The sequence below is a fragment of the Lasioglossum baleicum genome, chromosome 7 (assembly GCF_051020765.1).
Source record: "Lasioglossum baleicum chromosome 7, iyLasBale1, whole genome shotgun sequence".
NCBI lineage: Eukaryota > Metazoa > Arthropoda > Insecta > Hymenoptera > Halictidae > Lasioglossum > Lasioglossum baleicum.
This window is the reverse complement of record NC_134935.1, coordinates 8188536-8214539: the sequence shown is the minus strand read 5'-3', so window position 1 is coordinate 8214539 and position 26004 is coordinate 8188536. Positions and strand designations below refer to the sequence as shown.

The 26004-nt window shown below is 40.0% G+C and overlaps 1 protein-coding gene across 4 annotated transcripts in view; it reads right to left on the bottom strand.

Moving 5' to 3' along the window:
- Positions 1 to 26004, bottom strand: part of Calx (sodium/calcium exchanger 3) — a 225698-nt gene that overhangs the window by 119411 nt on the left and 80283 nt on the right. For 2 of the 4 annotated variants that reach the window (XM_076427238.1, XM_076427239.1), the window contains exon 4: positions 17742 to 17768. The exons of the other annotated variants lie outside the window; for them this stretch is intronic. In XM_076427238.1, the coding sequence (XP_076283353.1) occupies positions 17742 to 17768 (27 nt within the window). The remainder of the gene's footprint in view (positions 1 to 17741; positions 17769 to 26004) is intronic. 4 annotated transcript variants of the gene reach the window in all.

The following is a 26004-nucleotide window of genomic DNA, read 5'->3' as shown; positions in this document are numbered from 1 at the left end:
CTCGATTACGCAAAGATGGTTCAGAGCTCAAAAGTCCTATTTTTACGTTTACGAAGCATAATTTGCATTGTTCGACAGCGTGTAGCTGTCGCATCTTTATGAAAATAGCTACATTCGCAGCTTTATGTTTCCGAATGATGCAAATCACGCCTCGTAAACGTAAAAATAGGAGTTTTGAGGGTGATTGCAGCCTATACTATGCAGATGTACAATAAGTTGTTCATAAACAGAGGACAATGTGTCAAATTAACAGGGCGAACGATGAGGGTTGAATTAGAGGATTGAGTATTCTGTCAGAGATTTAAAAGTCAATACAATAAAGTCTGTACAATAAAATGATATAAAGCTTCCGCGAGCTGGAACTATTTCACAGAGTTAAAAATCGATTTTTTAGCCGGCATCGATCGACAGTCAGGCTTTATTCAGAGACCGTGCGGAGTTTCGTGCGTCCTCCGTTTATCCATTTGACGGCGATTCACCGCGAGAACAGTTTTCTGTATCGCGTGTCGAGCAATATCGACGGCTGCGGGCCCTCTCGAAGCTGAAACATTTACGAGCGCCGTAAATATTCCGAGGCGATGTCGTTCCCGAATCGAGAAAAAACGTTTTTTGCGAAATCGACGTGCGCCCGTGGGTTCGTTTTCCTTTCTCGCCGTGCGTTCCATTCTCTTTTGTCTCTTAATTCGATCTGATATCCGGAGAACCAGAGACTTGCCAGGATGCAGTCAATTATCATCCGTGACATCGATGGCTGCGAATATCCTGGCGATTTTTCATCTGATTTTATTTAGTCTAACTTATTGTTAGACGCGCTGTGTCACGTGTAGCAATTTGTCAGTTTGTTTGATCTGTATCGGTTTTATTCAAGGTGCGATCCAGTGGCGATAAAAACATTGCAAATGGAATTCGTAGGATTCGTTGTACAGAAGAAACTTTTCAAAATTGAAAGAAACTTCGGAACCGAAGATGGTAATTGAAAATTGGAAGTGGAGAATCGATAATCGAAAATTGAAGCGCGGAGATCGAGAATTAAAATGGGAAAATCGAGGATCGAGAATGGAAGGGTGAAGTTTTAAAGATAGAACTGGAAAATCGAAGATTGAATATTAAAGACTGAAGATTGAAAATTCAAGATTGAAAAGTGACAACTAGAAGACTGAAAAGGTGTATACTATCGACTCGGTGATCGTATAAGTTTCAGTGAGATGCACAACAGTGTCAACCGCATAAAAAACTGCACACGATAAAGTTGCGAACACCGAGCGAGCAGTTTCAATGGGCCGGGAATCAAGGGCGAGTTCGGAAAAAGAGCGTGCGGAGCGATAATACGCTCCAGGTCTTCGTGTAGATATGTATGATGGATTAGGTTGGATTAAAATAGACTATCCCGTTCGCGACAAACCGTGGAAGCTTTAAATCGAGCATCAACTCCGCGACGCGGTTCTCGTTTCGTTGAACGAGTCGGAATATTTCATGCGTTCTCTAATATTGACGCATCGGAGGTCGTGTCCTTCGAACGATAAATATAATCGTCCCTTCAAGAAGGATCAAGAGCCATCCTCCCGTTTAATCCAAGGTCGAACGCTTTTAGATCCTACACGGAACGATCTGGCCAATATAAATACCGAAGTCACATTCTCCATTTACAGTGGCGTGCAAAAGTTCCCGGCCAGATGATTTTTCCGATTTTTCTTCCATAAGAAAAGGTGTTAAGATATTTTTATCAGTGTCATTAATAAATGGGCATGTCACGTGAAACGGTACTACAAAAAGAATCAATGCTATTTATTTTTCTTACGTATTTATTCGAAGAATAAGTAAATTAACGTGTTCGAAAGTTCCCGGCCAGATGATTTTTCCGATTTTTCTTCCATAAGAAAAGCGTTAAGATATTTTTATCAGTGTCATTAATAAATGGGCATGTCACGTGAAACGGTACTACAAAAGGAATCAATGCTATTTATTTTTCTTACGTATTTATTCGAAGAATAAGTAAATTAACGTGTTCGAAAGTTCCCGGCCAGATGATTTTTCCGATTTTTCTTCCATAAGAAAAGGTATTAAGATATTTTTATCAGTGTCATTAATAAATGGGCATGTCACGTAAAACGGTACTACAAAAAGAATCAATGCTATTTATTTTTCTTACGTATTTATTCGAAGAATAAGTAAATTAACGTGTTCGAAAGTTCCCGGCCAGATGATTTTTCCGATTTTTCTTCCATAAGAAAAGCGTGAAGATATTTTTATCAGTATCATTTATTAGGGCATGTCTTACGTATTTATTCGGGGAATAAATACCAGTATACAAAAGAATTATGTTTGTTTTTGATTGTGTAAGATAATTAATATTTCGTAGCGATGCCGTTCGCAGCAATAACAGCAGCACAGCGACGAGGCATCGATTCAATTAACCGAGTAATGTAGTCGTGTGGCGTTTCATTCCATTCTTCCACTAAATTTTGAAAAAATTCTGTCTTATTAGAACTGCTATGATTTTTTATTCGGTGTTTCATCTCTCCCCACAGCTGCCCGATTCGATTTACGTCCGCAGATTGAGAAGGCCAGTCTAAAACCTGTACTTCATTTGTAGACAACCACGTTTTTACTATTTTCGTTGCATGTTCGGGGTCGTTATCATGCTGAGAGAACCAATTTTCTGGCATTTTTCTTTCAGCGTATGGTAGCTGAATAATCAAGCTGGATAATCAAAATTTCTTGACGCTTTTCTTTTGGAAGAAAAATCGCAAAAACCATCTGGCCGGGAACTTTTGCACGCCACTGTATAGATATACGACATTACTCGCATTATTTATTTATCAGGACAAGGAGTTCCGATCAAAATACGGCTAACAGCAACATTTCACAATTTTTCCTCAATCGTTTACAAACCTCTAAGCAACATAAACAAAACAACGTGGAATAAATGATTCCCTGCTTCGAACAAACAAACCTGCATCGCCATCAAACAAATCGAATCATGTGAAATGTACACTGCTGTCGAGGGTCCCAAAGGACCCAGCCACGGTCCAACAAGGGTTAACCATTGTAAAAGCATCGAGGTTCCAGGGAATTGAATTTCTCCTACGGAAAGAACGCTGTGACTGGCAGGAAATCGATGGACCTGTTCTGGAACGTCAGCGGGATGGCAGCGCGAGTCGTTAACTACCGTGTCGCGTTAGATGACGAGACAACAGGGAAAGAGCAGCGAAGGGTCCCGTCGAAATCGCTGGATCCGATGATCGATGGAAATAACAATGCGGAGGATATGTTCCTAGATAGATAGAGGGAGAGAGAGAGAAGAAGAAGAGACTAGAACTCGGAAACTTGTGAGTCACTGCTCGAGGAATCGTATCAGCAGAAACATAACACCGGTCCACGCGAATTATCCCCGGGGAGACTCGCATACTTCCTATCGATTTTCCCATAAACCGCTTACAACGGGAACGAAGCGTCCTCTTCTCTGTTTCTCATCCTCTCCTCCCAACCGCGAAGAATTATCGCTTGCCAGCCACGGACGCCATTTTTCTGATTCTACGCTCGCGAGAATCGCTCTCTTTTGTATCTTAGCAGACGATTTTTATCATTTTCGGCGATGGTTTGCCTGAGGAATTCAATTTTTTAAACAGTCGCATCTTCCAGTTCGAGGATTTTTGCACTGTTCTCACGGTAATTAGGCATTTACAGGAAAATTGAGTAGATGAAATTCAAAATTGTTGGAAAGTGTAAAAAATTGTAGGTATCAATATATGATTTCTCCTCTATTAAAATCATTAAGGGAAGAAATAACATTCAATTCAGTTTCTATTTCTATTTTCTTGAATATCAATTATTGAATCTTTATGCATTCACAGGAAAATTGAGTAGATGATATTCAAAATTGTTGGAAAATTCTTAAAATTCATGACGTCAATATATGATTTCACCTGTATGGAAATCATTAAGGGAAGAAGTAACATTCAATTCAGTCCCTATTTCTATTTTCTTGAATATCATATTGGATTTCACCTCTATTAAAATCCATTAAAGGAAGAAATAACATTCAATTCAGTTTCTATTTCTATTTTCTTGAATATCAATTATTGGACCTTTATGGATTTACAGGAAAATGCAGCAGATGATATTCAAAATTGTTGGAAAATTTTAAAAATTGAAGGTGTCAGTTTATGATTTCTCTAGTATTAAAATCATTAAGGGAAGAAATAACATTCAATTTAGTTTCTATTTCTTGCAATCGATGCAGACAATTTTTATTCTGCATAGAGATCCGCAGTCTAGTAATTAGTCGAACGTGAATTATAAATTAGGTCTAACCTAGATCCACAATATGTTCGGTAGAACAATTTCTACATGTGTGAGTGTGAGATTTACTAGACTAACGATAAATAATACTTATGCTCGTTCACTTCGCGTCCGTGCAAACATGATTTTACACCGATCCCGCAGCAACCTGCGCTATCTCTAATTCCGACCGTTCATCTCGTTCTCCATCCAAGAACATTAATTCCATCTTCATTAGATCGGTCCAATTTGCCCAGCATTTGTTCAAACATCTTTATACACTAATTTCATTAAATACGATCAAACTCGGTTGTTCCAGCCTCTCTAACTCTCTCTCTTTCTCTCTGTCTCTCTCCTAGCCATTCATTTTCGTTGGTTTTCTTCCTACTCAGCCTTCTGCCGTCCCAGAATCGCGGCTAGATAATGAAGAACATATTTACTGCGAAAGCAGAAGAGCTCCGGGATCTCTCGCGAAAACTCGAGAGCCTTCAGTCTGTTGAAGCTCGAGGAGACGCGATTCAACTAACTGGGATCTTGAATCTATCGTCGGAAGACACTCGGAGGTAAGAACTATCTTTGGAGTAATTCACTAATTATTTAGAAACAGTTAATCGCTGTTGCAAATAGTTTCTAACCCTCGGCAAAATTCATAAGTATAAATAATTATCAATTAAGTACTTGGGTAGATCTAGTCGATCTACTTATTTTAAAAAATTCACAAAGAACTTCTCAATGGCAATTTATAATTATTAGACTACGGATGTTTATGCAATTTGTCTTTTTTGTAGACGAATTTTAAGAAAAACTCGAATATCAAATGAAATCTTATTTTCCGTGGCAGTAGCACTTTTAGATCTGAAATAAATGAAATCGTACTAAATCCTATCGCAATTTTTGTCCTAGCAGTTTTTGAAAATTTTATCAACTAATAATCATCAATTAAAGAAAGTCCCACCAATCGTTATAACCGGTCAAGGAGACCTAGAATAGCAGAATTCGCATGAAACGAAATTTGAACCAAGAGCTTCTTGTTTACTCACTTTACAAAATTCACAAAGAACTCCTCAGAGGCAATTCATATGTATTTATCAATTAAAGAATGCCCCACCAGTCGTTATAACCAGGGACCATAACTGTTATAACCAAAAAGAAAACAAGTCATAGAATAACAAGGATTTCATCGACTAAAATCGTATTGGTTACAGACAAGGATTATAAATATCCTAAAATTCTTTCTCTTGTTGGTAAATGTTATCGTTGAGAGAAATTTATTTCGGTCACGTATAACAGTTATCAATGAGACAAATTTATTTCGATCGCTCATAACAGTTATTGACGAAGGAAATTTGTAACAGTTATTATTAAATGGTACAACTTTCATCGATAACTGCTTTGAGCGATCGAAAACAGTTTTTCTTCATCGATAACAGTTATCGAGGAGGATCCAATTTTTTGGGACACTAATAACTGTTACTTTTAATAATTTTGTTCTTCGAATTTTTTTCTTTATATTTTGTGTACATTATCTTATATTTCAATAATATAATCAACTTTTTATTAATGATTTGTATCGTAGAAAATTTTAGAATATCTGTTATTTTTGGTCCCTGGTCACGAACCGAAATTTGCACCAAGAGCTTCTTGTTTACTCATTTTACAAAATTCACAAAGAACTTCTCAGTGGCAATTCGCTTTAAAGAAAGGCTGTTGAAGCGAGGAGAGCTAAGGGCGAGGCAGTAAAAGGGGGGCGTAAAAACGATAATTTCCTAAATTTTTCAGGGACGCGGAAGGTAAGCTCGAGGCTCGATGGTGCAGAAGAGTTCCAAGGCCTCTTCGGAAAGCATCCTCGGGGCACGTTACCCCGGCTCTCGAGCAGTAGCTGCAGCCACGTGAAAGATGCATCGTCTTCAGGTGAGATATCGGTCTGTTTGCACCGACTTTCGACTCTGCTCGTGTTACCCGTTGCCGTCTAGCCCGCGGAAAGCTTCTTATCCCCGTGGCAAGCACGTATCGTCCACGGAAAAACCTCTTCCCCCCAGAAAATCCGATATATCACAGATCCCCGGGTCCCGGCTTCGTCTCGCCTTCACATTCGCTCCGATTCAATTGCTTTTCATACCGCGTCCCCGAGTGTTTTCCCTGTTTCCCCGTAAAAATGGCCGCTACCCTCGATATTGCTTCTCCAGATTCTGTCTCGCTTCTCGAAACTACAACGAAACTTTTCTACTTTGAACTAAACTCGAAAGAGCGAGAGAGATCGTCCACTTACTCATAAATCCCCGTTTCATTTCCTTGATCGATCACAGGTTGCTAGAACTTGTTTCTTGCTCTTGGGGATTTATTGCAAGTCAACCGCCTCCTCGCGGTTTAACAATATTTTCGTGCGATTGCCAATGAAAAATTGATTAAACAATTCCCATGGGTTCGAAGATCCAGTTCCCGGACTTTGCATTTATGGCAGACATCCTTCGATCAATTTTCACAAAACTACATAACCTCAAACATCCCCAATCTTTCATGTCAAAGAGTGACCAATCTTCTCACTCTGATCATCCTTCTATCGATAATGGCACTCCATTGTTTTTTTTTTAAATTTCATTAAACAATTTTCATTGGTTCGAAAATTAAGACTTCAGTCTTTGTATTTTTGGCAATTTTTCTCAATTTATGGCAGACATCCTTCGATCAATTTTCACAAAACTAAATAACCTCAAACATCCCCAATCTTTCATGTCTAACAAGTGAAGGTCCCCAAGTGTCCGACTTCGCTTTTGATAATTTTTTGTGAGGCGATGGTATATGGATTCCTAATTATGTATGCGAAATATTAGGTGTAGTTACTCAATAGTTTTAAAGATGTAAACAATTAAAGTTTCATGCTTGTAAATCACGCAACCTGCTTACACGGCTAATGGAACTTGGAAAACTACTATGAGTATGAAACTTTAATTGTTTATATCTTTAAAACTATTCAGTAAGTACACCTAATATTTTGCATATATAATTAGGAATCCATATACCATCATCTCACAAAAAATTATCAAAATCGAAGTTGGGGTCCTTCCTTTGTAAGAGTCACCAATCTTCTCACTCTGATCATCCTTCTATCGATAATGGCACCCAGTGTTTTTTCTTAATTTGATTAAACAATTTTCATGGGTTCGAAGATTCAGACCTCAGTCTTTGTATTCATAGCAATTTTTCCAATTGGGAAATTTATCTCCGATAGGGACTACATAATCTCAAACATCCCCAATCTTTCATGTCAAAGAGTCGCCAATCTTCGCACTCTGATCATCCTTCTATCGATAATGGCACCCCAGTGTTTTTTCTTAATTTGATTAAACAATTTTCATGGGTTCGAAGATTCAGACCTCAGTCTTTGTATTCATAGCAATTTTTCCAATTGGGAAATTTATCTCCGATAGGGACTACATAATCTCAAACATCCCCAATCTTTCATGTCAAAGAGTCGCCAATCTTCGCACTCTGATCATCCTTCTATCGATAATGGCACCCCAGTGTTTTTTCTTAATTTGATTAAACAATTTTCATGGGTTCGAAGATTCAGACCTCAGTCTTTGTATTCATAGCAATTTTTCCAATTGGGAAATTTATCTCCGATAGGGACTACATAATCTCAAACATCCCCAATCTTTCATGTCAAAGAGTCGCCAATCTTCTCACTCTGATCATCCTTCTATCGATAATGGCACCCCAGTGTTTTTTCTTAATTTGATTAAACAATTTTCATGGGTTCGAAGATTCAGACCTCAGTCTTTGTATTCATAGCAATTTTTCCAATTGGGAAATTTATCTCCGATAGGGACTACATAATCTCAAACATCTCCAATCTTTCATGTCAAAGAGTCGCCAATCTTCTCACTCTGATCATCCTTCTATCAATAATGGCACCCCAGTGTTTTTTCTTAATTTGATTAAACAATTTTCATGGGTTCGAAGATTCACCTAATCGCAACGAGCCTGCAAACTTTGATCTACCCTCGCATTTTATCCATGAATGGGATACACATCGACGGCGAAAAGTTTGAATTTGTTGCAGGTTCGTTGGAGTATTTTGTTGCTGGCGGCGCCGGGATGTTTAATTAACGCTTTGACGTGTAACGCGTCGAGGAGGGTGGTAGGGTCGATTCTTATTGAGCTTGGTTCGAATATCGGTGATGCTCGAAAGAGGGTGGTTTATTAAGGGCTTCTGACAGATTGGACGCGCGTTAGGCGACGCGTGCACGTCCTCGGAGGAGAGAGGTCCCGCGAGCACGACGCTTGGCATTTCATCGGCTTTGTGCTGAGGCCCGATGCTCTTTTCATGGACGACCATTCCTGGCCTTCCCGACAAACCTGACAACCTCTATCTCTCTATCGATCAACGCCAGGACCCGTGGCATTTCCGTCCCTCGTGCGCAATAATGCGAATCCTAAACGAATCTGTCCAAAAGAGCAGCCTAGTTTCGTTCGGATCGCGACACAACAGTGTTAGGCAATCGTGGGTCTATAGACTTCAGTCTTTATATTTATGGCAATTTTTCCAATTGGAAAATTTATGTCCGAAAAGGACAGTTCAGACTTCCTCCGATCAATTTTCGCAAAACTACATGATCTCAAACATCCCCAATCTTTTATATCAAAAAGCCACCATCTTCTCACTCTGATCATCGTTCTGTCCATAATTGCACCATAGTGGACCCTCGAGAAACTTCCAATTGGAAAATTTGTCTCCGAAGAAAACACTTCAGACATCCTCTGATTAATTTTCACAAAACTGCATAACCTCAAACGTCCCCAATCTTTCACGGTTCTGTCGATAATTGCACCGCGGTGGACCCTCAAAAAACTTCCAATTGGAAAACTTATCTCCGAAAAAAACACGTCAGACATCCTCCGATTATTGTTCAGAAAACTACATGTAGAAATATGTTTTGAGAAACAAAATTGATCTATTTTGCCACACAAGGAACGATCGATTCAATTTCAGAGTTTACTTCAGTTTGTTTATAAAACCGTTGGTTGTTTGTTCGTCGTATAGTTCAATTTTCTAGCCCGAGTGATCTTTTGTGCTTTTCTCCTTATTAAATAAATTCTGTTGAGTCGATTTACACAAAGTGTGCGGTTTATTTAATTACGCAATCTAATACTACGTAATTTAAAACATCCCCAATCGTTCATATGAAAGAGTCTCACCATCTTCTCACTCTGATGACCGTTCTGACGATAATTACACCCCGGTGGACCGTCAAAAAATAAACTTGGACACTCGACTGAGAATTACACAATTCCCATCGCGCAACAAGCTCGCTAAAACAACCCAACAACGGTTAATTAACATCGCAAACGTCAAGCGCCACGACCGAAACGACCAGGGTCTCCATTCCGGGACTCATAAACCCACGAAAATCGCGCTGTGTAATTAGCGTGAAGCAACGCAATCAGTTCCAATGAATCGTCGGCGTTTTTCATTTCCCCCCCCCCCCCCGCCTCCAATGGTTCAGTTTCAAGTCCCGTCTCCATCCCCGGTTCGTTCCATTTACAGGGAATCATCGACGCGATGCGGTTTTCGCGTTCGAAAACGAGCGATCCCCACGCGGCCGACTGTAATTACAGTTAATTATAGTTCCGTGAAATCGGCCCTTTTTCCGATAGCACCGACGCGACCGGATTCCTGGAGAGACGGATACCGACCGGTTTTATTGCGAACGATCGATACCGCCCCTGGACAAAACCGGATACCAAGTGCATCCACGGTGAAATTAAATTGCGAGCGACGGACAAATGATTGCGAGCCGATACAGACAAGATCGCACGATTCGTTTCCACATCTAGACACGCTGCATGCTATTAGAATTGCTCGAGTGTTCGGTCGCAAGGGACCGTCCACCAGAGTGGTATCGCTTACTTCTCTCCTTCTGTCTCTATCTCTCTCCACCCGAAGACTGCTCGAGTCAGCCGTGGAGGATGACGAATCATCAAGGGTGTGTTGAGCGGGACATGCAGCGTTCGGCAATACCCAATCAACACATTGCCTTGGGGTCAAATCGATCACTTTGCACCATCGTCGATTTTGTTCTAAATAAAATATGTTATAGTCTATGTAAAATTAGGGGGGGTTTAAGTCATCATTTTGTCGGTTTTGAATTTTTTTAGAAATGGCAGGCTCTCGAAAATTTCCATTTTTCCCACTTTGGCGAAAACGGGCCTCACTTATGAATTTTTATCTCAGGAACTGTTTGTTTCTTAATAAATTTGTTTGTATTTCGTTAATAAATTTTTATCACTATGATTATAAAGGTGACTACCTCATTAAGTAACATTTGTTTCTTTATCAAAGATATATTAGATTGAAGTACTAAATAGCCTGTACAGGGTGTAAAGAAATTTTCTCAGGAACTCTTTCTTAATGAATTTGTTATTTAGTTAATAAATTTGTATCACTATGATTAAAGGTGACTACCTCATTAAGTAACATTTGTTTCTTTATCAAAGATATATTAGATTGAAGTACTAAATAGCCTGCACAGGGTGTAAAGAAATTTTCTCAGGAACTCTTTCTTAATAAATTTGTTTGTATTTCGTTAATAAATTTTTATCCCTATGATTAAAGGTGACTACCTCATCAAGTAACATTTGTTTCTTTATCAAAGATATATTAGATTGAAGAACTAAATAGCCTGTACAGGGTGTAAAGAAATTTTCTCAGGAACTCTTTCTTCATAAATTTGTTTGTATTTCGTTAATAAATTTTTATCACTATGATTAAAGGTGACTACCTCATCAAGTAACATTTGTTTCTTTATTAAAGATATATTAGAAGAACTAAATAGCCTGTACAGGGTGTAAAGAAATTTTCTCAGGAACTCTTTCTTAATAAATTTGTTTGTATTTCATTAATAAATTTTCCTCACTATGATTAAAGGTGACTAACTCATTAAGTAACATTTGTTTCTTTATCAAAGATATATTAAATTGAAGAACTAAATAGCCTGTACAAGGTGTAAAGAAATTTTCTCAGGAACTCTTTCTTAATAAATTTGTTTGTATTTCGTTAATAAATTTTCCTCACTATGATTAAAGGTAACTAACTCATTAAGTAACATTTGTTTCTTTATCAAAGATATATTAAATTGAAGAACTAAATAGCCTGTACAGGGTGTAAAGAAATGTTTGTTTGTTGAAAACATCTGATCGATGAAGATCTTCAAAAAAAAAGTTGCCGCAAAATAGTCTATTTGGACGAAACTCGACGTTGATTGTTAAGGTAAAAATTTTTATTGCACAGTATACTAAGCACCATGAAATTAAAACAAAATTTTCACGGTGAAATTCATGGTCACGGACAATTTTGCAATTCCACCAGACGCCCTTAATCTTGAATTTCAAAGTCAGAAGGTGAACAAATTTTTTTACTGCATTGGCTTCTAAGCATCGCGCAATAAAACAAATTGACCTTAAAATCTAAGATCAAAGACAATCTTGCGGCAACATTGTTTTACAGATCAACATCGACCTGAAGACGTAGAATACGCCTATGGCAGTCAAGACCAAGAACTTCGTTACACCCTGTACATATCTTGTGTTTCGTGTTAAAGCCTGAGAGGATGAGCCGTGAATTTTTCCAGGGAACTACGCGAAAATTCTAGTTTGGCCGAACCTGGTCGAAAACCGTCTGCCACAGTAGGCGGTAATAAAAGTTTTCCCGGTATAAATCGCGAAGAGGATGGCCGGGTGCGGCTTCAAAGCCGCGATCTCTTGCCTGAAGGCTGCCGAGGCTTGCCTAAATAGAAAGATCAGTCTGAATTTCGCGTTAAATCTCGTAAGCCACTTAGGCGCGGGGCTGTTCAAAGGCCGGCTAACACGGTAACCCTTTAAACGGCTCAAAGGGCCACGCGAGGAAACCGTGCGTATTCACAAAAGGCTTTGCCGAAGAGAGCTCAGCCTCCCAGCGAATTTTCCCTGAGGTGCTTTCGCTGCTTCAAAGGCGATAAATCTCCGTCTCGATCGCTAATCGATTTCCTTCGACTTCGGACCTCTCTGTTATAGCAATCTATCTATCGTCCGATCCATCTCTAGCCTCGAGGACCGTCGATTTAATACTCGTCGCTGATTTCGTTGATCTGTATCACTGAGATCGAGTTTAACTGCGAGTCTTGCAATTTCTATCAATTTTCTTTTCATTCGAATGATTCATTATCGTTGATTAATATGTTCTCTGTCGACGAAGCTATTGGCATAGCGATCGTAAGAAGGTGTAACAATCGTCCGATCATTTATTATACGAACTTAATATGCCGGTTGTTCTATAATGACCCGGCTTCAGAATCGTGAATGCAATTAACAGAATAACTTTCCCCTGCGCCGTCACTCTGAACACCATTACTCACCAGGCAAAAGCTTCCGAGGGCTGAGGGTCCAAATTGGTACCCTGGGCACGCTGAGTCATTAAGTATTAGGGTTAGGGTCAAAGTTATCCTCCCTGTGGCACGTTATTAGATTATACTAGGTGTCCGTAACACGCGGGACCCACTTCAGGGATCGCTTCGGAACTTGGTATTAATCAAACATTTTCATATAGACGATCTGAGAGTTCGGCGACTTCCAGCGGTCATTACCGAACGGTATAATCGATACCTAGTTAGTATGCATTAGAAAAGCAATTCAAGCTTTCATGATTCAAGGCACCTGGTGAGAAAAATACGCTACACACAAATTCTACAGAAACGTGTCCATAAACAATTTTTGTTTTACCATTTGATCGGAAAGATTTTTGCAAATTTTAACCAAGATTGATTGATCAATGTGTACGATTAAAAAAGGTAATCATTGAAAAATGGACGATTCATTCAATCGATTGATGAAGTTAATCGTGAATCGTTGATTAAAAAAAGAGATCATCGAAAAATCGGAGACCGATTTAATCGATTGTTGCAGTTAATCGCCACACATCTCGAGACAGAGAGCGGTGATGGAGAATCGACAGAAATATATCTCAACAAAAACTCAGTTTACATATTTTTCAGTATGCATACAGTTTTGTTTTCGTGTTTCATTTCGAAATTTCAGCAGTTAATCATTAATCAATTATCCGAACGACTAAAGTATGAGTTTAATTGTAAATTGCGATCAACGATTGAAGTAGAGATTTATTCGTCAATCGTTGATTAAATTTAAAAATTGGCCTCGGGACTTCAAGGGAAATTGCGGTTCTCGCGAATCGAACGGAACATCTGCACAAAACGTTCGCCACAATGGATCGTGTTGGACTGTGATTCGCGGTTCCACGAGTGGAGGATGTAGAGAGGGAGGGGTGAGAGAGAGAGAAGCATTCGAATAGCGAGAAGCACGCTATACAATCGTCGTTACATGCACAAAGCAGTCGTGACGCGTATAATCGCGTTAGAAATGCTAACAGCCTAACATCAACCCTCAACGCGACCCAGAAACGCTTCTATTTGTTACCCTCTTGTATCCGAGCGCTGCCTCGTCCCTTCTCTCAGGTAACAACGACCATGATACTCCCTACCTTCGGTTGCTAATCGAACGTGCGGCTCGAGGGACTCCTAGGCGCGCTAATACCACGAGAAAAAGACCGTTTTTGGTTCCAAGGTTTCATCGAGTAGGCTCGTTTTCATCGTAACCGAGGTTACGACCGCTATTTTTCCTGATATCGACGATTTTGTCGGTGTGCTCGTTATAAACCGACCCTAAGCGTACACTGTTTGGACAAGATACGCAACGCTCTGAGAAATGTCACGGTAGATTTCTGTACCATTATTCAAAATATTGTTTAGATTATTATAAATATGGTATCTAATCAATCACTAAACTTTTAATTATTGTATGAGGTATTATATCAAATTTATATTCATACAAGGGTCATTCCATGCCGAATCGATCACTTTTTGCAGGCACCATCGCCGATTTTGTTCTAACTGAAATATGTTGTAGTCCATGCGAAATTAGGTGGGGGGGGGGGGGTTTAAGTCATCATTTTGCCGGTTTCGAATGTTTTTAGAAATGGCAGGCCTTCAAAGTTTTCAATTTTTGCCCATTTCGGCGAAAACGGGCCTCACTTACGAATTTTTATCTCAAGAACGGTTGGTCCGATTGAGCTAAATTTTTTGTTTTGTTTTATTCGGAAAGGATTGGGCTATTACAAAATAATTTTTTCAACCTCGACAATCAACTTTATAATGTCGAAAAATTTAAACAAATTCTTCTTTTGCGTTTTTTTCGATGATGGGGCGGAGTGATGTAAATTTTGAAAAAAATATGGTTATATTCCTTGAAGTTTCCCCTTCAAAATGAGTCCTCGAACAAGATGGTATCTTTACAATTGGCGTCACAATGAGCTGGTAAAGGACGCCGTGTACCTCCGCTTCTGGTAGAGGCGAGTCGAGCGCATGGCTATTATGGTCCGTTGTCTATATCGCTGGTCTCAAGAAAATGCCAGCAGACTGTATACGACTAAATAACCCTATTTATACCTCGAGAATAATATTAGTAACCACTCTTGGTTACAATAACAAACATGCTGATTGTTTACAAGCTCGCTTTGCAACGACATTACCAATTAGAAGCACTAGAAGCTTCTATAGCTTAACCCCATTATCGAATAAAGAACTGCTAATGAACAAAAATTATATAGAATAGAATTATTCTAGGTCGGTAAAAATGTTTAATTTTCGAGTTAAAACCAAAACCTACGAACAATGTTTATTAAAGAAATTCTGTTCGTCTCTAACACGAATGAGGAACGTTAAATAAATTGCATTTTCTTCTGGAATCAATCAGGAACATAAAGCACATTCTATTTTCTCAGAAATAGATTTGCATTTGACGAATTCAATTTTTATCGGGAATAGTTTTGAACAAATTTCAATCTGTAGGAGACACGATGTCGAGCAAACCGTAGCACGGTCCCTCTGAAACTCGTGTCAGAGTTTAAGCAGGAAGCACAGATAGGCGGCATTCGCGGTTCCCCGCGGTTCGCAATTAACCGTTTTCTCCGTACAGTTCGAATTTCCGCAACCAACGTGCAACGAGCAGCGAGCAACGAGCGACTGGCAACAAGCAAAGTATAAGGGCGCGTGCTCCCGTAAACGCATTAGCTGCGTCGCGTCGCGAAACCTATCTGCTACCGCAGGTAATTAGTTGCAACAACGCGACGGTGGGAAACGGGAGCCCTCCTCGTTGCTTCCACCCTCGTTCCTTTCAATTAAACCGGAAACCCGAAACACGATCAACTTTTTACTATTATTGTTACCGCCGCGCCGCCGTCCCCTTTTCATTCACCTTTCCGCTCTTTGTTCCGCGTAATTTGCCCGCCTGCGAACTGATGCGAACATTTTCCTTCGTTTCTGTCAAAATCCAGCAGCGTATTAAACGGCACCTACACGATCAATATTATCGTCAATATATGGCGCGCAATATACACGGTGGCAAGAAATAACGGAGTTAATCATTTCTTATTATAATTCTGTCAAATTGACGAATTTTGAAAAACCAAATAATAACAACCATAACATGGACCTTTAGTATTCATACATTTAAGAAGCTTCGAAATGGCCACCCTTTGCGCCGATACAGAGGCTCAAACGTGTCTTGAAATTTTCGGCAATGGGCCCGCAGCTCTTCTGGCGTCATTCGGTTCCACTCCTGGTACAGAGATTTTTTCAATGACTCCAAATTTTTATGGGGCCGAGCACAGGCCCTGGCCTCCAAAATCGACCACACGCTGTAGTCCATCGGGTTGAGATTCGGTGAGTACGGCGGCCATTCCACAGACGTGATGAAACCTGGAAAATGGGCTTTGCACTAGGGATGTCGATTTTTAATCGATTATTTAAAAAATCGATTATTTTCATGAAATAAATCGATTTTTCGAATCGATTCTTCAATATCCGATTTTTACAAATAATCGATTCTAAAATTGTAAAAATAATCGATTTTTATGGCAAATTGTATGACTGTACGTGGAGACCGTGGAGTGTTTACTGTGGAGACTGTATAAAGAGATCTAATTAGCATCAAAAGTAACTATATAAATTTTCCTAAAACGCGACAATTCTACTCCGCATAATGATTCCAACGGAACTCGTTCGTTGGCTAATTCCCTACTCGTACTCGGCCGACCACGCGACCATTGGCTGACGCGCAACAACATGCGCGAAACAAGTACGTAATAAATCTTTCAACTTCTTCGATTTTCATATACTCAATTTTGCTATAAGTGCATAAAGATCCGCAGTCTAATAATCATTATTACTTTATTTCTTTAATAAAAGAGTCCAACAAAATTTTGATCTTCGTTTTTTTATCATTTCTAGACATTTCTAAAATAAAATCGATTATTTTGGAAACGATTTTTTAGTGGATCGATTCTTGAAGCTTCGATTATAATCGATTCAGAAAAATCGATCTTTTTGAAAATAATCGGCATCCCTACTTTGCACCACTCCTGAGTCGTTTTCGCCCTGTGGGCCGGCGCGGAATCCTGCTGTAACGTCCATTCCGGATCGCCGCGGTGCTGTTGGGCCCACAGAAGTACGACGGCTTCGAGAATGTCCCGTCGATACACTTCTTGGTTGAGTTTGACCCCTTGATCCACGAAAACCGTAGCAAATCCCATTTTTCAGGTTTCATCGCATCTGCGGAATGACCGCCGTACTCACCGTATCTCAACTCTATGAACTCCAGCGTTTGGTCGATTTTGGAGGCCAGGGCCTGTGCTCAGCCCCATAAAAGTTTCGAGTCGCTGAAAAAATCTCTGCGTCGGGTGTGGGACCGAATGACGCCAGAAGTGCTGCGGCCGATAGCCGAAAATTTCAAAACACGTTTGAGCCTCTGAATCGGCTCAAAGGGTGGCCACTTCGAAACTTCTTAAATATATAAATACTAAAGGTCTATGTTATATGGTTGTTATCATTTGGTTTTTCAAAATTCGTCGATTTGACAGAATTATAATAAGAAATGTTTAACTCCGTTATTTCTTGTCAACCTGTATTGCACATTAAGGCTGCTCTTTACTTTACCGGACTCAAAAGTGCCTTTCTCCTATAAATTATGATGTATTTGGCATGTAATCCAGTAGATTTGTTCAGGAGATATGCTCGCTTAAAGTTGAGCAATCTGCGGCGCCCTTGCCTGTCAAAAACACTGCACATTGTTCAACTTTAAGCAAGCATAACTCCTGAACCATTGATGCTACAGGATCGAAACTAGTGCAATATATTGACGATAATATTGCTCGTCTAGGTGCCGCTTCAGAACGATTAAGGAATGAAAACAATGTCTGCGCAGCTCCTATGGCTTGCAGTGAAAGCAGACAATTTTTATTTAGCACGAAGCTCTCCGCAGTTTAATTGCAATTGTTTTTGTTAGAAACACAAAAGCGTCAAGACGTTAGCAAAGCTTAGTTAGTCGTAAACCAGAAGATGAAAAATTCATACCAGAGTCGTCGGGAGTCTTCGTCGATCCTAGAACCAGAAAATCAGTTTGAGAAAGGTGTGAATGATTTCGCGACTCGTTGTGAGAATGATAAAACAGTCTGGTTTCTGTTAAGCTCCGGGAATAAAAGTAGCTAAGGTGAAACGACTTCGCAGGTGGATTTGTGGGACGATAAACGGCTCTACTCGCAGAAGCTCGATCGACGGGCGATAAAGAAAATGGGAACGATCGTCGTCGGGCCGTCGTCGCGTCGTAACGACGAGCAACGCCTCGGACAAGTCCTGTCCGCAGGATTGTCAGCGAGGAATTATTCCCGACGACGGGCCACGATAAATCCTAGCCGTCGAACCAACCCCCTCGTATACGGTGATAAAAGGAGCCTCTAACGTTTTGTAGCTCCGTAATAATCCGTCGTGGAAGGAAAAAAAAATTAAAAATCCTTATGGATTCTGTGGACGCTCAGCACGTTGCCCGAGACTTTACGAGCTTCCAATATTCAGCCCGAAAGAATAAAAAGCGGAATTATTGATATTAACGAGGTCTCGGGCGTCGTTAAGTATTTTATACGATGATGATGCTCGGTGAAACGGATAGGAAAATGCTCGCGGAATATTTAACACGTTTTTAATTTCCTTGAAGGCTTTATGGAGTTTCAATATTCGTTCAGCAGAGCCGAGAATGAAATAATCAATGTTACAGACGTCTCGGACGTCGTCGGAACGTTTACACGGCGACAGGAATTTACGAGAAGAATAGAAAATTGACTGTCAATGTTTGAGAGCTTTCAGATACTGTCAGGCTACCGTACAGAATAATAATTAGACTGCGGATCTTTATGCATTTTTATGGCTCCTGAAAATTTTCGAAAAATGCTGGAATATAAATTTCGACGAAGTTCAGCACGATCTTTATTTACTTCAGATCTACAAAGGCCAGTACCACTGAAAACAAGATTTTATTTAATATATTCCACTTTTTTTAAATTCGTCTACAAAAATTGCATAAACGCAGTGTAATAATTAGACTGCAGATTTTATGCATTTATGACAATAATGGGTAAGCACAATTTAAAACGGTAGACATATTAAAAAGATTTAAAGACATCAGTGTATTGGCTTCAACTGAGTCAGATAATTAAAAGAAGAAACTATTATTTCGCTCCTCTGTCTTGCCATCAATGCAAACATTTTTTTATTTTGCATAAAGATCCGCAGTCTAATAATAAATAATATTCAGCAGAAGAGATAGGAGATGCTCTGCAGATATTGAAGACATTATTTAAAGGCTTGAGCTTCCTGCATTCACTCATAAAAATGATCAAAAACTACATGTCGCAACCTGGCAAGAACAGTAACACAACTAAAAAAAATAACGATTTCGAAGTTGGAACAGTGATCGATGCATTTAGTTGGCCTCTACGTGCTAGAAAAACGTCGTATCTCTAACTCCTAATTGAACTGCTGTAGAACAGTTATGTCAGATTTCTTTCTGAGCCTGTTCATATTTGTAGTGGCATCCATAACATCATTTTATCCAGCCAAATTGAATTGACTTCCAAAAATATTTTTCTGAAAGTTTAAAAATGTCAGTACAATAAATCCTCTACAGTCGCAAAAGCCTCGGGGATATTCGTTCGTGTTTTTCGTAGACGGACACTATTCTTAAGCTTCAAAGACCGAGGCGAACGTACGACTCTCCGCGTCTTTTTCTTTCCCGTACGCTGTCCTTCCTCGCGCCCGAAACGTTCATCGTCGATTTAACCACTAAATACAGTTGAAATTATATCGTGTGTTCGGTCTTATTTCGATCAGAAAAATGCCACAAATATATTGACGAAAGTTTCATAAAAAAATAAGTAGTAATAAAAAAGATTAAATATTGGTGTTACATTGTGAGGACCGATATACCCGAGCCGAGATCAGATTACTACAGTAGAGGGGATATTTTCTTTGCGTTTATAGAGGATTTACTATTTCGATGGAAATTTTATAATTTTCTTCAAATCGTTATTGTGAGAATACTGGATTTTTAGTGATGTCGCTATTTTTGCGGGGGTGCGATGTGTACGAGGAACAGCTCGCAGCCAAAGCAGAAAATTGATAACCCGATGCACCTGTATAGTTTCACTTGCAGGGGGGATTCGCAAGTTTGATGCTCTAGAATCGAGTGCCATTTCTCGAACATCGATACGGCAAGGCCTCGACACCTCTGAGGGGCCGTTTCCTGGACTCGTTCGTCTTCATTTTTCCGGGCGTCTGGTCGTCGAATATTTATCGATGCCGTTCGGAAGACGTATCGGGGTTGTCCGCGTGAGATACTTTCGACTCGTGGCTATCCGGGTTAACGGGGTAGACTCGTTTTTCCAGGATTGCTGGGGCTCGGTATGCGCCTTCTCATTTCTCGATAATGTAATGTAAAGTAACATACAGGGTGATATCCAGCCAGCTCGATCACCTCGAATCATTTTTAAATTATACGTTTCAGAAAAAAGTTATTTCCACAGAATGGTTCACATGGTATCAAGGAATATGCATTACACGAATGATGTTATTCGAGTGATCGAGTTCGGTGCTTGATCCTGTATTTTACGGGGATCGTTGCAGATACTATACATAGTGATACTATACAGGTAGAAGGTTCTGAACACAATCGCTGTAGTATAGGACACCGAACAATTAAGGACGCGGGCACAATTGCGAGGCAGTGCGGTGGTCGTTGAAACTTTCGGACCGCGGAGAATCCTTTCGGAAACTGTTTTCGAAGTTTCTCCGAGGGATTTCGACGGGATAACCGGTTGGCTGGGGCTTCTGATAGTTGTCTAGCCGGTGGACCACAAATATTGAACCATCCGAACTGCGTAGTTACTGTGCAAGCGGAGGTAGATCGAGAATTCTGATCAAATTCAGTGCTGCATTTTAAACTGATTACTTATTGATTGCTTCAAACCAACCAGCTCATTGAAATTAAATTTTAATTGAGCATATTTCAATGAAATCCGGACGGTTACGAAATTTTTATGTATATCCGCGAATCAGCGGAAAGAAGAGTTCGGAAATGATGTATTAAAATCGTTAAGAGAAAAAGTTAGCCTCCGAGGATCACTTTCCGGTAATGAAGGCGGAACATTTTTATTAACCTGTTTACAGAGTTGGTTTCACGAGTCTCTTTCGCAGTCGGAATATTAATTTGAAAGTTTCTGTCCTTCTCATAAGTTGCAGCGATGTTTCGGAGACGTAAATTCAACAGGAGAATCTCCTTTGGCAAGTAAAGTCGACTTGGCAAAGTTCTTCGGCAAGTGAAATGTCTTTTCCAAAGCCCTTCGCCAAGTAAATTTTCCGTACCAAGGTTCCCCAAGGTTCTTTAGCAAGTAAAATCCTTGCGGAGATACTTGTTTCGTAAGTTCCTGAAATATATAAGCCAAGTGCTTCTATATTTTTTGGAAGTTCCGCTTTCGTTCCCCAAGCTGTTTGCACGAAGTGGGAAGATCTCCGTAAAACTGAACGCCTCGCAATTCTGTAATTAATGAACAACATCAGCGTTTTTCCGTGTGCCTTTTCAGGACACCCGGTATGGAAGCGTGGATGTAGAGGCAGAGGCACAGTGCCAAGGCGACACTATACTCGAGCGCTCAAACAGAAAGGGATTCCGAGAGAGATTGAAACAGTCCTCCGACTCTCGCCCAAGTTATTTCATGGAATTATCGTATTCCGGAGACAATAACGCGATTCTTCCGACGTTCGTGGCACGCCGTGTTAACTTCGGATCACAGCTGCACTTGCCTCCTATTGTTTAATCGACTGTCTGCTCCATTGTCCTCGCTACATGCGCCGGATAAACGAATCGTCAAAGACTTTCCCTCTCCGGGAGTTCACGGTTCTTCGCCATCGATGCCTCTTCACTTTTCGCGCGCATCTTCTGTATCGCCGGGATTATCTTCGAGATGTATAAGAAAGGGAATGAAGTAGGGTAAACTGCCCAAATATGAACCACTTTTTGTTGATGTCATTTTTTGATTATTTTAGAATGCTCTTTCTCGTCCAAAGAATTACCAATTGTAGATGCACTTCCTCCCTATAAGATTCTGGGGTCAAGTTTGTTCAGAAATTAATACAGCTTGGGAAAAATATCTTTTTGTGGTGTGTCATTTGCAGGTTCCAGCGGAAGGGGTTCTTAATATGGTATGGAATATGACACCTAGTGCCATATTCGGCACTCACACCAAGAATGTCAATATATAGCTATACCCATATTAGGGAACCCTTGGTAGTGCCATATTGGGAACTCCACGAAGACTGATAATACTAGCTACTGACAAAGAGAAAATAAATTTCAGCCCAAACCAACAGCTGGCAAACATTAATATAAATAAACTGAAACTACAGATATGTTCAAACATTTCAAAATCACTTGCCTTCCTCGAAAAAGATACAATCGAAAATCTAACCACAAAAATATTCAACACGTAGAGACACAACTGGCGGAGGATCGATACTAAAATCTATGGAATGGTGCAATTGCACTGCACACTGTTGGATTTTCTCACTAGATTATTTTCTCACTTTTCTCCTTTACAAGATATAAGGTAGTGCCATAATAGGCGACTATACCATATTTGGGCACTTTACCCTAATTTATCTCCTCAATTATTTGATCAACGGCAAAGTTTCTTAGAAAAGTAATTGGAATCGTTAAAGTGATACAGCTCCGAAGAAAGGCCGTGCGCAACGTGATTTCACGAAGAGAGGAAACGGTTTCGCGGGGTTTCTGGGAGCACATTTACAGTGCTGCGCTTTATTGAAACGGTTCGAAAGCCACGGCAGACATTAAATAGACATTTGTTGGCGGAGAGACCGGCGCCCGGCCAATAACAGGAAGTCATGTGGAAGAAAACTCGCCGCAACATCCAGGATTCGATCATCGGAGAGAGGGCGATCGGTTCTTTTGTGCCGGCTCAAAGGGGAATTCAATAAAATGCTAATAAAAACAATTCCATCGGGAACACGCTCTCTACTCCCACACCACTTTCTCTCTATTACCTTATCCTGCGATTTATGTATGTGCTGACTTTGCCTGGAGATCTCTGGCGACTATAAACTATTTACAATGAAAGTCAATTTCCCTTGGTTCCGTTTTGGTTCAAATATTATGAATGTCAATTATTAATTTACCGTAACATCTACATGCTATATGCATATTGTCATATAAGTGGCTTTGGTGGACCGGCATAATTCATAATTGCCACCAAATATTGATTTGAAAACTCATCGATCTCTGTGTTCTGATTGGCTATCGTTCGATATGCGTCGTTCCTTTGTTCTGACGTTTGGTTCTTCCTTAACGGCCACATGGTTTCAGTTTAACGTCTACCGGCATGGAGTTAATTAGTTTTCTCAAAAGTGTTCCATCAGTAAATTTATATAATTCATTTACACTTAGCAAGTATGTGAAAGTATTATTGGTATAAACCGGTTTTGTTGAACAATTACTATAGCTTACAGTATTTTACAGACGCAAAACTTCTCTTGAAAATGGTCCACATTTGGATCGAAACGTCGAGAACAATTTAAATTGCTTAGTGAGTAACATTTGATCGGACATAAAGTCTACGATCTGTCTACGATCGACATAAAGGAAAATTCGTAGACCATTTTATTCGAAGTGTAAAGATCCGCTGTCTGGTTATGGTTACGCGAAATCATCGACCAGCTTTCCCTTTTGATCCATCCGCGGAACGAGAGCCTGGAAAACGCACACAAAAAAAAACCCCGGATGCGAATAGTTATTCATCCCCGGTGCAAACCATGGCGCGAATGATACAACCTCGATTCCGGATTATCCGTTTCGCCTTTGACCACGATGGAACTCCGCTACCTTTCAGAATCCTCTTTTGCCAACGATTTCGCACAGCTGTGGTCTTGCAAATGAACTTTCATATCTCTCGCCACGCGGCCATTCGCATTTTCTACGGTTCTTTCGAACGAATATTCGATCGATCCTCTACTAGACCTATCATACTAAGTTCTTCATCTTCCACATTTTCTTGACTGTGTCGAGAAATCGATGAAATTGATATGTTTGAAAGCATCGGTGTTCCAAAGCGAAACAGATGTTTTATTGCATGAAAAACATCTAGATGGCGGACCTCGATCTATCCTAAGTCTGCCACTGAGTTGGGCATTAATCGATTTAAATGTTAATCAAGATTGATCGATTAATGTTTACGATTAAAAAAGGAATCATCGAAAAATCGGAGACTGATTCAATCAATTGATGAAGTTAATCGTCAATCGTTGATTTAAAAAAGAAATCATCGAGAAATGGGAGACTGATTCAATCGATTGATGAAGTTAATCGTCAATCGTTGATTAAAAAAGGAAATCATCGAAAAAAAACATTCAACAACGAATTCAACGACCTGCTATACGATGACTTTCAGATGACGCTGAAAGAAAATATCGCCATGAAAAAGAATACCGATCATCAATCGATTGATGAAGTTAATCGTCAATCGTTGATTAAAAAAGGAAATCATCGAAAAAAAACATTCAACAACGAATTCAACGACCTGCTATACAGTGACTTTCAGCTGACCCTGAAAGAAAATATCGCCATGAAAAAGAATACCGCCAGAAAATAATTTGAAATGAACGTAAACATTGTTTCACAACTTGACTCACAGAAAACCAAATTTATACGGAGCCAAATTGAAAACACAAATGTTAAACATGTACATGTAATTAATTAATAATTAAATTAAATTTTCGAACTGCATCCCATCTTGTGTAACGCAAAGTTCTGCTCTTTGTAACAAAGTCTTATGTGTAGCTTCCATTAGAGATCTTCTTTTTACATTTTCTTTTTTTTCCCGTCGAATTATTTCAAATATGGCGCCCGATATTTTCTTTCGAGATCATCTGAAAGTCATCGTGTAGCAGGTCGTTGAATTCGTCTCCACGTCGCCTACAATATTATGAAGTTAAAAATACCGAGTTCCATTTAAAGATATGACAACGACCTTGATTTTCTGTTGAAAATCGATGTTTTTTTAATTCAAAAAATTGCAATGTAAGAAACACTTCTCCGTCCGACCATTCAAAGAGGCTGAAAAATCGTCGGGACTAATTGTGCCGCACCCTGTGTAATTCATAGTTACACTGAACTTTGTAATTGAATTACCATTTGTAATTTAATCGAACGGAGCGACTGAATTTCGAACAACGAAATAATCGAATACAATGTGATTGCGTTGTAATTCAACAAAACTCTGTCCGGAATACAGCTGCGCGAATGCAGGGTAAAACTCGCAAAATTCCGTCGTCGGTGGTCGTCGCCTGAAATATTGAGAGCCAGCACGCCGCACGATCGTTGGGAACGTTTATACCAGCTTATTCCAGTCTCCATGTTTCACCCGGACGACTCTTATCGTTCGGGAGATTTAATAAATAATATCGCGGTCGAAAGTAGCCCGGCCCGATGCAGTTGAAACACTCGATGGACATTTTACAAGGTGACCCGGGCGCAGTTTCTCCCGGCGGCCTCTTCCCGTTGCGTGCACGTGTGCTAGTGTAAAGTACGTGTGAGAGAAAGAGCCCAGGCACGAAATCATTCCCGGATCCAATTTACCCAATTTCTGCCCGCCGGAAAATGCAGTCCCCGCACGAGCAATTACGCGCCGAGCAATATTTATACAGGCCGCCTCTGTCCCCGCCCATTTTCAATTCTCGCCTTTCATTTCACCGGCAGCCGATCGGATTAAACGGGGGATGCTAACGCGATTCCGTGGCCGAGTTACCCCCCTCTCGGTGCAGCACATAATATAGCAGAGACGCTCCGAAAAATGACTGTGCGAGAGAACTGACTCTTGAATTTATGCGATTTTTAAAAGCTCGGTCGAAGAGTGAAATTGATCGGGATTGAAAAATTGCAATTTTCATCTGCCCCCCCTGAAAAGCAATCTGCACTTACAAACTTTTTATCTCGGTAACCAGTTGTAATGAACTTTTGAGTAAAGCCCACGGAGATGGTAAGTGATACACCAACAAAATTGCGGGAAAAGAATAAAATAGAAAAATCGCGGGAATTTATTACACACACACACCAATAATTTTCTAGCATTTAGAAAAAAAATCGAATGTCCAAAGCTGAATCACGATAAACGTTGAATCACGCACCGCCATTTTGTTAATATCATGTTAGCATTCGTACGAAAAATCCTGCACGTTCTACACACTACCAGCAATGATCCCAGAAGAGGAAAAGTTCCCA